Raw genomic sequence first — 12818 nt, 5'->3', positions numbered from 1 at the left:
AAAGACTTTGTTGGAGTTTGCTACAGCAGCATATTGGGACCAACTGAGTTTCTTTAAAAGTGCTGAAACCACCTGCAAACATCTTCATCTTTAACCAAAGTATGGATGTTATATTAAGACATGTTAACCTCACAAGAAGCTTGACCTTTTTTCATTCAAGAAGTGAAAGTACCTGCATTTTAAATGAGATTTTTTTTTTTAAGTCTGTCTTTGTAAGTGTGCATATGTTTTTTAATTGCTGCAATACTCCATCCATCCATCCATCCATCCATGTTTTAGCCACTTAGTCCAATTAAGTGTTGCAGGGAAGCTGGGCCTCTCCCATTGGGCGAGAGGCAGGGTACACCCTGGACACGTCGCCAGTCTATCACAAGGCTGCATTTCTGCTCTTCTATCAAGAAATAGCTTTATAATGGAAAGCTAAATATTAAATATGTCCTCCTCTGTCTTTATTATATAAGAAGCATTTTCCCCATTTAAAGTAACAGAGTGCTTCTGGTGACAGTGTTGTGCAGTGATCTGTAGAACACCCAGCAATCGCAAACCAAAGCAAATGCATCAAAATACAGTTATCATTTTTTTAAACATGTTCAAATTTAACCCAAAGGTACTTGTGTAATTCAGACTGCTAAATCCAAAAGAGTTAAGGATTTGCAGGATAACCCTTAGTGCACAGAGACATGGTCAGATTGGAGCAGCTCCGGTCCTTATGGGCCACAATCCTGCAGGTTTTCTATACTAAACTGGTCGGTCACTGTGTAAAACTGTACATAGGCTGTTGGATCCATTTAATTTGAGTCAGGAGTATTGAAGCAGGCATACATTGACAACCTGGAGGACAGCAGCCCTCGAGGACAGACTTTGGACACCACTGGATTAGAGGAATGCAGAACGTGGAGCAGTTTGAGCTCTAAGAGTGTGAAGACAAATGTTTAGGGAAAGCAGTACAGTATGTTGGCATGAAATACAAGGAATGTAACATAGAAATGAAAAGAAAATGCACTCTTCAATAGAGATAGAAATATCGCCCCTTACATAAGTCCTGACTTTTGTATCTCGTTTGGCCGATGTGAACAGGAGCAGCCAAAGTGTTCTGTAGCATTCACACAGACATGGAAGCACTGTTAAAGGCAGACTAGAAAATGTTAACTCATTATTTCCCTTTCAGGTTTACGCTTTAAGCTTTTTCTGGGGTTTTTTTTTTTCTCCTAATAAAAGTTGCAATCTTTACTTTTTCAGTTTCCAAACTGATGTAAATCCTCATGCACTGCACTGAAATACTGCAGCAGCCAAAGATGTATTTAATGTTGCTATTTTTGTTCGATTACACAACTGCACGGTGTTAGCTTTTACGAAAGGGCTTCATGTTGTGTGAATGTCGCAGAAATGATTGCGCTTATGATGCTCGGAAATATGCATTTACTTTTAATATTCACAGAATATTTAATAAGAAATCAGCTGACTTTTGTTGTAAATTTTACATTTCTGGATTTCTACATGTTTCACTGTTGCATACTCAAATTCTGCTCTTCAAAATAGAGTCTAAATTCAGGCTAAACACTGTATGAGACAATGGATGTTTTACTTTCGGCAATTAATTATGTAACGAAACTCCACAACAGGACAGACGTTCCGTGTTTAACCCAGATGACACTTAGCAAACACTTCTGCGCCTATGTCTGTTTTTTGTTCAATTTGCTTTTCTTTTTTTTTCTTTTTTAAATAATTATGGTACTTTAAGTATTCATACATTTTTATTTATGTTTGCAGAGTTCTTCACTAGCCAAGCAGACTGATTTTTATTCAACATTTGTTTTGAGCCATTTGAAATAATAAACATTTTTAACTTTACCCCAGCCTTATTTTTATTTTGTTCAACACATGCCATTTAGTTGAATATATTGTTTGAGGAGAAAATGTGAATTGTTTGTTTTTTCAGTTTGATGGAAGGTAAAAAGCTCTCTCCTGCTATGCTTTCATCGTGCGATGCTTCTTATTTGTTCTTGTTGACCTAAGTTTCAGTCTTTTGAACACAGACAAAGTCCTTCGTTATCGTGTCAGGTCCCTGTCAAGCAGCTCAACATGGCCACCAAAATGAGAGGGATGACTGTGGACCACTTAAAAGCCTGGAGACCTTTATGTTTTTTATTTTAAAAAAAAAAAAGTGAGAAAAGAATATAATCTAAATGAAAAAGGCTCATTTTCACAGCTGGTTGTCTCACAGTAACTATGCCAGAGCATCTGTTCGTGCCACCCTTATGGAGTATTTAGCTTTCTGTTTATTACATCAGCTAAGAGGAGGGAAATGGAGGAATCCAGACTGGTCTGGTCTGTCTGCTTCCTAAATAAAAAGACTGTCACTGGGGTCATGTCTAGCCTGCTCCCCTGAGACCAGGCCCAGTCTGTATGTCATGTCTGTGTCCTGTGCGTACACATACACACACTGGTCTCTATAGCAACTGCTGCTAGCAGTAGCTTCCTGACTTGGCATGCTGCAGTCCACAAAGCAGACTGAAGGCGCCCCAAGGCCTCCTTCAGATGCACACACACAAAAAAAGTGATTATATGAACGTGTCAGACTCATCACCTTGTGCCTCATTAGGCTGCTCAGACCTGCCAGAGAGGAATGGGCTTGACTCCTTTTAGAGGGTGATTAATAAATAGAAAACAAAAGCCATATTATGCCCCTTCAAGAATCACTTAATAGCAACACGAATGCTGTTTATGGAAAGATTTAATCCAAAGGATGGTAAGTGGCTTTTTATTAGTCTTGCAGATAGCCACGACATTGTTACTCATCACTTTGTGTTGATTGAAAAGGGATCTAAATTAAATTTTTTGCTTTTGATCATACTTGCTGGTAAAAAAAACAAAAAACAAAAAACCCTGAAAATTTGCAGTTTGAAATGTCCAAAACTAAGAAAAAAAAAGAAAGCAAGTACTTACTTTGTAAACAGCCCTGTTACATAAAATTCCAAACTTTAGGGCAACTTTCTCCGCAAAATTATCAAGTTTATGCAGCAAAGAGCCACAAATGTATTTTCTCTCAGACACTTGAGGTGGGAATCAAGTTCATAGTAATTACGAGAGATTAAAGAATGATCTTCTCAGGAGGCTGGGGTCAGAGATCAAGACCCTGCACAGCAGCTAGACACTCTTTTGTCATGCATGATCTCTTTTGTCAAATACAGCAGCAGCTTTAAAAAAAAAGAGAACCATTTATATGTGAAATCTCCCACGCTCTGAAGGAAGCCAGAATTAAGCTCAACATTTAAAATGAGACTAAAATAGTATGTTTTTATTAAGCCACACACACACACACACACACACACACACACACACACACACACACACACACACACACACACACACACACACACACACACACACACACACACACACACACACACACACACACACACACACACACACACACACACACGTATCCGGATTACAGTCATAAATCTGAATGCATTCCAAAAATAACATAATATTCTAATATACTCTTCATAGTATATTGATTTCAGAGCAAACAACTTAAAAAAAAATCAAACTTAAACACACTAAAAATCAAAAGTTGTCATAAACAGAACATAAAACTCATTCCAAATTACAGCAGGTCATTTCTAACTAACAAAAGGTAACATAAATAAATAAATAGAAGGTGTTGATTAATCTAACCTGTACATGACTGAGTAGATATTAAAAACACAGCACAAACTCAGAACAGATGTGGTTAATTAAGACAGTGCAGCTTAAAAATGTTGCCGATGGGTAGTGTATGAAAATATACTTTAAAAAACACAATTTTTTTTTTTTTTTTTTACAAGCCATTAACTGAAACTTTTCTGCAAAAAACATATAAACATGGAGGAGAGAGGCTTTTAAAAGTGGCTCGCAAGTCACCCTTGAGCTGGAGTTCCCAGGCACTTAGGATAAAAAGCAACAACTGTTCAGTGCTCAGCTTCCATTAATCTGCACCCAGAAATACAGAACGCCGTTTTAGAAAAGAGAAATTACAGAGAAATTAAAGTAAAATTTAAGAAAAAAACATTTAGCACTCTTGAATCGGTTCTTTGAGGGAAACAAAGTCCCTCATTTAAACATCACATCTTTCTATTCAGGGAGTTAATTCTTAAACCTGCCCTGGCACCAATAAATATCTTACATGCAGCATTTTACAGTAGTTGTATTCAGATCAAACTATGATAGAAATTCCTGATAAGATGCAGAAAGATGTTCTGAAGTGGATGGAAAATGCAAATGGGACCTGTATGACAAAAAGCTATAAACTGGCTACGTTTGTGTTAGTCTGGATTTCCCGCCCCGTCCGCCTGTCATGCTCGATGAGATATAGCCATGGTAACTATTCTGCATGACTCTGAATTTATAAGTCTTCAAAAGGTTATTTAACATGCAACATCTGAAAAAAGTCTGAATTATTTCTTATTCCATGTGCATTCAGCATCACAAAAGTGAAATGGCTTTTTTTTGTTATGCTGCACAGATGAAAGAAAATTAATTTAAAAAAAAAAAAAAAAAAAAAAAAAAAGGTTTTTAACAATTCGCTTCAATCGGTTCTTCCTTACCCAACTCTTACTTTACTATTCTCAATATAAGCGTTTATGAAAAATTAAACTCAAAATAACCTGTTGGGCTGGAACTATGCAGATGCGTTAAATGGAGATGTTGATGAGTACAATAAGCTTGCAATTAAAATGTGTCATTTAAGGCAGCTTTGCTAATCTTTTCTGGCAATAACTTCCCTGAAACCAGCTAAATAAAGAGGATAATGCAGTCTCCAACCAACATATATTTCCCTGATTAACTATTGTTTATTGTTGGCTGCAAATCAATACAATTTTTTTTTTTAATTTGACAACTTCAGCTTAGTTGTCAAATCTGGAAGGGTGGATGGAACTTCAGCTTTGGAGTTGCCGTGTTTTTGTCATTTGTCTGTTTATGTGATGATATAAATGATATGGTGATGAGGAGAACAGATAACAAACCCAGTTGAACTTTGGCTGTATGCATCTCACACGTTGTAGCACAACCGATGAATCCAAATCTGAAGTGAAGTTGTATATCGAGCTTTTATATAAAAAAAAAAACAAAAAAAAAACAAAACAAAAAAAACACTTTCCTATATTGGGATTTCAATGATGCTGGATTTGAGTTTAGTAATATTACTCTTTTTTTTTTTTTTTTTTTTTTTTTTTTAAAGCCAACATTTTTTTTGCAAGCCACAATCTGTTTTTCTCTATTCATCTAAATTTGCATAAGTAATGCTCAGACAAAGCGCCTGTCAAACAGATTTGCTTGTCAAATATTGTTAAAAGTGTATATAAGTAACATAGTTGCCGAACAGGAAGCATGGTGTCATAGCGATACTATGATTGATCAATTTGGTACATTGACTGAGAACCAAACAATTTCAGTATTTGGCCACTAGGGGGTGCTCCACAACATAAACCTGCATTTGGCCTGTTATTTGTAGGATAGTTTTGTTTATAAACTCAGCAGAAGGACACCTTCAGGATATCTTTCCAGCTAACTAATGAACCCTAGGCATGTTCAGAGCTTTGGTGACCTGCAGTCATCTCCAGATCAGACATAAACTCGACCTTTTGCTGCTGCAGGTCTGCCAACATGCTGTACAAGATGCACTTTCTGAATATGCAGTATGTGACGCACAACTTGGTGAAGCCAAGTAAAGAGGTGACACCTGGAAAAAGTTGAATTTGCTTTGTGATACAAGCCCCAGTCTTTAACTGTATATTTGTACAATGGAAACCAGTATCCTGCTGGTAAAACTGTAACAACTTTAATCAGAAATTCTTCTACAAAATGAGTTGTAATCTGTCTGTGGTTGAATGTTTTCATGAAATGTACCCTTTGCCGTCTTTGTTGCAACAGCACACCATAAACCTAGAGCTTAGGTTCCCCTGCTCGTCCAGACACTGAGCTGTCAAATTTCCTCAGTTTTGCATTAAGTACTGGTGGAAATAGATCCCAAACAGAGAGCTGATGACTTGGCAGGCAGCCACCCACCAGGTGAGAAAGGCGAAGAAACCACGGAAAAAGAGTGGCGTGAGAACAGATCGCAGCGCCATGAAAGTCTCTGTTAGGCGAGTTACTGTAGCCTGGATGTCTTCCTCCATGTCTTCCATCCCGTCTTCATCTTCATCAACACCGCCAGGCAGCACAGGTGCTGCTGTGGGCATCACCAGTGCTGGTGTGACCCCAGGAGTCTCCTCAGCACCCACACCCCAGGAGAAACCTCCTGTAAGAAAGCACCAAATGAAAAGGTTAAACAGACGATAAAACTTGAGCAAAATGTATGAAATGTAGTTATGCTGTAGCTAACATCAATTTATTACTTAACAAGTTGGGATATTCAACTAAGACTTTCAGCTGGTAACCAGCTACAGACCAGAAACCGAGTTGGGTCTGATGGAAGAGTTGAACTGGATCCAGTTTTAGTTCTGCTAAATGCACAAGAATTTTGGTTGCAAGCTAATGTCTTAAATAGCTTCATTCTCCAATACGGCTCAATGTCAAAACACTGGCACACTGGTCAGTACTTGGTGCAGTTTTTACCTGTTAAAACTACTTGTTCTGCAAATAGAACAGGTGAAGAGTAAATGTCAGGGTGTTTGTTATCTCTGATTAGCAGAAGAAAGGATATCCACCATACTTTTCATATCTGCTGTTTTTCAGGCTGTAGATAAAAAAAAAAAAAAAGTACTTAGACCATTTTAACTAATGCCCGTTAATAAACCAGCAGGGAGAAACTAGGATTTCTGGAATCTTGCTCAACAAAAAGTGTTAATAATCCAAGTTTAAAGAAAATAATCTTAATGAAATCAAGTTTCTGAAAATGATTTAAAAGGCACACTTAGACGTTCCACAGGGTGGTAACCTATGGAACGTCTTACTGCCAACAGAGACAGATTGTCTCACAACAGTTCGCCTGGAAAAGGTCACCATAGGAACGATGTTTGGAGACGGCACTATGTAGATATGTATGGATGTATACTACCAGTCAAATATTTGGACACATTTCTCCCCCCTTTCGATTTAATGGGAAAGAGTGTCCAAATTTTTGACTGGTACAGTTTGTATGTATTTATGTGTGTATATTTGTTTATGTATATATTCAAATGTTTGTACGAACATATATGTATAATAACGTGGACAAGAGTAAGCATGTAGATAGAGATGTTTTATGATTTGTATAGCTGATAGTGATAATGGATTTATATGCATTATGTGTGTATTTATGGGTTTATGTAAATACAATAATGTATACTGGTTTGTGTGAATCTAGTGTGGGGAAACATCAGTTTGCCTTTGTTTTTGTTTTTTTATTTGTTTTTTAAACTTTTTTTAAAATACAGTATTTTCTCAACATTTTGTATTTTTAAACCTTGCTTTTAACTTCAGGGATACCAGATGATGCAACATGGTTTTATGGAATGCTCATTCATTTTCACAATAATAAACAAGACTTTTACAACTAATAGAAACTGTTCTGATCTCAAGTTGTAATCTCTATTATGTGTATCATGTGTACCAACAAATTAATATCCTTTATTGACAACTTATAAAACTTTCATTCAGGTGTCGGCCAGCATTTTGCTCTTTTAGCTGCAGCTGATTCACACACTGCTCAACAACTAACAGGTACACGTACCATAAGTTTCTCTACACTAGCTTCCAGTTTTAGACTAAATGTTAAACTTTTATTTTGTGCATGCCACCTGATGTTGCACATCACCACATTATCCAGAGCAGCTTAATAGGTGGATTAATTCAATTTAACGAGGGACACAAATATGTTTTATGGTAGTGTATTCAGCATAATTCCACAGAAATTCAAACACACCTTTTATGAAAACCGAAATCACTCTGAGTTCATCCAAAACTAATTCTAAACGGGTAGGCAGAGACATGAAGTGTGGACTTGCTCCTCAAAATGTAGCGGTTCTGGTGACAGTGGCAAGATTTTACTCACCTAGTGCCTTTAGTGACAGAGTGGAGAACAGGATAAGCAGAACGGGAATCAGATACTGAAGAGTGACGACGCTCAGGTAGCAAAACACGCGTGTAACCTGGAAAAAAAACGAACACAAAAAAATGTATGTTTTACTGAGATTTTACTTTCTTCTAGCTAAAAGAGATTTATTTGTATCAAAGTTTAAATTCAAATATCTAAATGTAAATCTGTCAGGAAGGACAGAAGAGATCCAAGTGTAAATTATCAAAGCGTAGCTAACCTTCCTTTGGATGTCAATGGCAGCAATGCGTCCTGCCTCCTTCTTCATCTGTTCTACCCACTTCTGGGCCAGGTTGAGGTAGGCCTGCAGGTGGTAACGGGTCAGTCCCAACCGCAGCGCGCACAGTACAACGATAATCCATAGTCGCATGCTGTCAAATGCTGCACTGGGCACTCTGCAAAAGAAAGAGTATTAGAAACCGTGCTGACCATGAGCCAGTACATGGAGGACATCCAATGCTTCCTGACTGCTGATTTCTGATAGCATAGATTACTTGAGGGCATTTATGCACTCTCCCTTTGCTTGGAATGGAATAAAATAAAAGCTTCAGGCCATAGTGAGTCTCCCTCACTTTAAAACTCTTGTCACAGACATGCTGATGGGAGATATGGGATTGTGCAGGTGTTTTGCTGCATGATATGCTGGATGTTGTGGCTTGGTGAAATGTCTACTGATACAAGAGATAATTTGATCTCAAGCATCTGCCTGGTAAAATAAAAGGTAAAAGAAATAGAAAAGAAATACTTCTAGAGGATAAAAGAAGCACACTTACAATGTGATAGAAGTCTTTCCCATAGGTGCATTGGCCAGGAAGTCTCTAGCAATGGGTTTCACCCACAGAATCAACACAATGACTGGAGAAAGAAAACTCATGTGCAGCAAAATCCTGTCAAGAAACAGACACAGCACTGAGAGATCCATGCACAGCTAATATGATGCCTGTTTTTTTTTTCCTTTTCAAATAGCATCTTACTGAATGAGAGGGCGGTCTGAGTTCATTTGTACAGCATCTAGATGAGTCTGAGCCAGCCGTAGTCCTGGGAAGGCCAGGAGGGCTCCAATGTAAGCACAGACAGCAGCCAGACCAAGCTTCACCGTCAGCTTAGTCACGGGGATCCTGATGGCAAAACAACCACCATAGTATGTGAAACCAACATGGCTGTGTCTAAAGAAGAAATCCCCTAACAAGCACTATCAAAATGTTTCTTTAAAAAAAAGTTTTTTGGTATCTCAGCTCAAAGTTATATCCAGCAAGCACAGATACTTACGACCAGTCGGCGTAGCCCTGCTGTTTGGCAAATATCTCCAAATTGTCAAATAGGCTAGAAAATCCAGGCTCCAGGCCAAACTCCAGGTAGTCCTCTCTGACCACAATCACAAGCATGGCCACCAACAGAGACAGAAAGCCAAAGGCAAGGCACACGGAGCGTTCGCCACCCTCCTCAGAGCGGAAGTAGTGGCTCATCAGCGTGTGAAGGGTCTTTCTGAGGGTTATGGGTTAAAAGAAAGTAACAAAGAGGCAACTCATCTAGCCTACGACCATATATTTCAGTGAAGATTTTAAAATTCTAACTACCTGATAATGTAACCTATTACCACTAGCATACATTTTGATAACATATTGCAACTATGCAAAGGTGACTGGAGACTTTATGATCTCTGTTACCACTCATATAAGAAAGGGAAGAAACTGCAGCTTTACAATGAGATATTCAAATCTCTTTGGTCAGTCCTAAATACACTTAAAGACTCACAGACGTTGCTGCTGTGTGAGAAAAAGTTCACATTTGAAGGATACAGACCGAAAAGAACAGTAATGACACACCAGATGGCTCCAATATTGACCTCTTTGCTTGCATCCACCACACTGTAGTAACATTCAGTGAAGAGGAAGACACCAAACGCATAGACTGCAAAGTCTATAAGCCACTGGTACTCCAGGAAAAAACGCAGCACTGTAAGCAAAAAAAAAACAACAACAAAAAAAGCTGCATATCTTAAAATATAAATCATGAAATGCAGTATATTGATTAATACTACATATCTATTATGGATCAGTAGTCATAAGTAGGTCTGTCACCGTAGCAAATTTTGCCATGCGATTGTCAAAGAAATTATTGCGATAGACGATAATATTGCGCTTAGCAATTATTGTTGTTAATAATGCAAGTACACCCTTTCAAAGATGAACAAACTTTAATTTCTAAAGAACATTTAGCTCGATGTGCAGACTAGTTTATGCTCATCCAGTCTCCAGTCTGCAAAAACTGATCAGGATTTCTCCTGGGGTTTTGGCGATGTGGTTATTTGGAACATATGGTCTCTAAACACCATGAAACACAGTTACATAGTCTATGGTAAAGCTCTTATAAGGGGACATGTTTGGACTTGACCAGAGGTGGAATGGTAAAATTGAATGTCTTTGATCGCCTTCATTATGTCATTTTTCATGTCATTGTAAAGTTGTGGAAATGCCGTTTGTAACATGTATGATCATCCAGGTAATTCACACTGGCTGTGAAATGTTTGCAACATTTTTCAAAATGTCACCTTTTTAACAGCATTAAGGGCAGCATGGCTTTACCGACCATGCTGTCTGAGTGCACGCCATGTTGCACTGTCCTGGTTGTGTTTATCTGTTGGTTAAACACCCCAGTGATCGTCGGACTGTTGGGAAGATGGAGCTAGCCTGTTTGTTAAGGTCTTTTTTCCCCAGCTGGGAACACTGCAGTTGATGAATGGGTTTTAAGTGCAGATAGAAGCTTGTTGTGTTGCAGTGTTTAGTTAATATTGTCATAAAACAAATGCGTTAGAGATTGCGAAAGAGAATAGAAAGACAAATGAAAATTATTGTGTCTGAAAAACTTAATGCGTACATTTTTTCTTATCATGCGATTAAATAACTTATTGCTTATTGTGACAGGCCTAGTCATAAGTGCTTATAGCATTTTCTGTCATTGTAAATTAAAGGAGTGCTTGTTTTACCAAGAGCATCAACCACACTGACTGGCGCTTTCTCCAGATGAAGGTCGATGTCTTTGGGCACAGTGAGAGGCTTGTTCTCCCCATTCTGTCGTCTATGAGCAGCAGAGAAATTTGCAGGAGAAACATGAGTACGTTAAAACTTTATAGGTAAGTTTTAACAGGTGGGCACTCAAAGAGACAGATTAGCAAGCCATCAAACTAAAATGTTGTGTCTGTGCAAGCCAACCTTTGACTCAAGCATATCTGCATTTTTAATGAACAACAAACAGAGACTCAGATATTCAACATTAAAAATGCCCTCTCTTACCTGTCTCTTTTGTTTAGTTTCGGCATCTGCTTTCCAGCCAAAGCACACAGCTCTCCCTCTGAAGGGTGTTTGAATCGGAACAAACTGAAAGGATCAACATCACGTATAACAACAGCACTGCAAACTGGATTAAAAAAGATTAATAGAGGTGTATAAACTAGTGTGAAGGGGAGCAATTACCTGCCATTACAGAGGAGCCAGCGAGCAAATGAGCAGTGTGGAGCCATCCTCTGCATGATGCTGGCAGCCAGCAGGCTGACCACCAGCTGAATCCCCATCAGAGCCTGTCAGGGGAAGCAGACACCAGCAAATGAAAGGTAATGCATAATAGAACAAGTTGCTCTTATCAATAACACTGGCAAGACGGTATTCTTTGCACGGCACTGAAAAAGCAGTCCTGGATACACAAACTATGCAGAAGAAGCTAAAGTTTCAACCTGCAATAAAAAAACAAAAAAAAACAAACAAACAAAAAAACAGTCATCTGTATGAGGAGAGCAACTTTAGACAAAAACATGTCATATTTAAACACAGCGCGCGTTGGAAGTCTCTAGAAAATTAATTAAACTTAGCAAATGTTTAAAGGTCTAAATTTAGCTGAAACTCCAGCAGCTGTCAGCCTGCTGCAACCATTAGCCGACTAGTTAGCATTAGCAGAGTATCATTCCGCTGCTCTTCTGAGTCACGGCTGAACTTCAGAGAATATCCTTCAATAGAAGAGAATATCCTAGTAGCTGACGGTGTTTGTGCCTAGATGTGAATGAATTTACCATCCCCTCTATCAAAAGAAGTGGTGAAATTTAAAGCAGCTGTCGGAGCTTCTGTACATGCAGGACAGTCTTTGACAGCTGGACCGACTGACATGTGAAACTGATGCCCCGGATGTAGTCGATGGGTCCCTGGATGCCTTCAGGTACCCCGCGAAAACCACGTAAATTTGGATTTTAAAGAGATGCTGCGACTACTGACTATGTAACCCATAGGCTTGTCAATGTTTCACTCTATTTTTTGTCACTTGTGTTTGATATTTCTGTAAGAGGGACATACGCAGTTTTTATTACTCTACTATAACTTGCATGTTTAACTGACTTATAAATATTTTAGATCTGAAGAGATTATGTAACAAATATTTTAAATAAACTGGTGATACTCAGTTTCCCAATGGATTACAAAGTATGTTATTATTATTATTATTATTATTATTATTATTATTATTATTATTATTATTATTATTATTATTATTATTATTATTATTATTATTATTATAAATGCAATTGAGAACAACCAAAACTGCGGAGTACCAAAAGCCCCATCAAAAAGTTATATTCTCATCAGCTTGCCTCCCTCAGGCACTATTTCCAGTTTTTGAAGGCAATATTCAGAGCAGTCAAAGGAAGAAAGCTTTTTAAAGCACCATTCAACAGTAAGGAGAACTGACAGGAGGTGAGTAACATGATTCATTAAAC

At 38.1% G+C, this 12818-nt stretch overlaps 1 protein-coding gene across 1 annotated transcript; it reads right to left on the bottom strand.

Annotated features, from left to right (window-relative positions):
• Window positions 1-3400: 3400 nt before the first annotated feature.
• Window positions 3401-12203, bottom strand: tmem161a (transmembrane protein 161A). The gene is made up of 11 exons (XM_079245262.1): window positions 12123-12203; window positions 11533-11636; window positions 11353-11436; window positions 11046-11137; window positions 9859-10015; window positions 9329-9544; window positions 9034-9177; window positions 8833-8946; window positions 8280-8454; window positions 8018-8114; window positions 3401-6283 (listed from the first exon to the last, which is right to left on the bottom strand). The coding sequence occupies exons 1-11, from the start codon at window positions 12123-12125 to the stop codon at window positions 5979-5981; spliced, it is 1491 nt and encodes a 496-aa protein (XP_079101388.1). The 5' UTR covers window positions 12126-12203; the 3' UTR covers window positions 3401-5978.
• Window positions 12204-12818: the final 615 nt, after the last annotated feature.

Source organism: Telmatherina bonti (assembly GCF_933228915.1).
Source record: "Telmatherina bonti genome assembly, chromosome: 8".
NCBI lineage: Eukaryota > Metazoa > Chordata > Actinopteri > Atheriniformes > Telmatherinidae > Telmatherina > Telmatherina bonti.
Note: the sequence above shows the minus strand (reverse complement) of the source record. Positions and strands in the feature narration are given on the sequence as shown.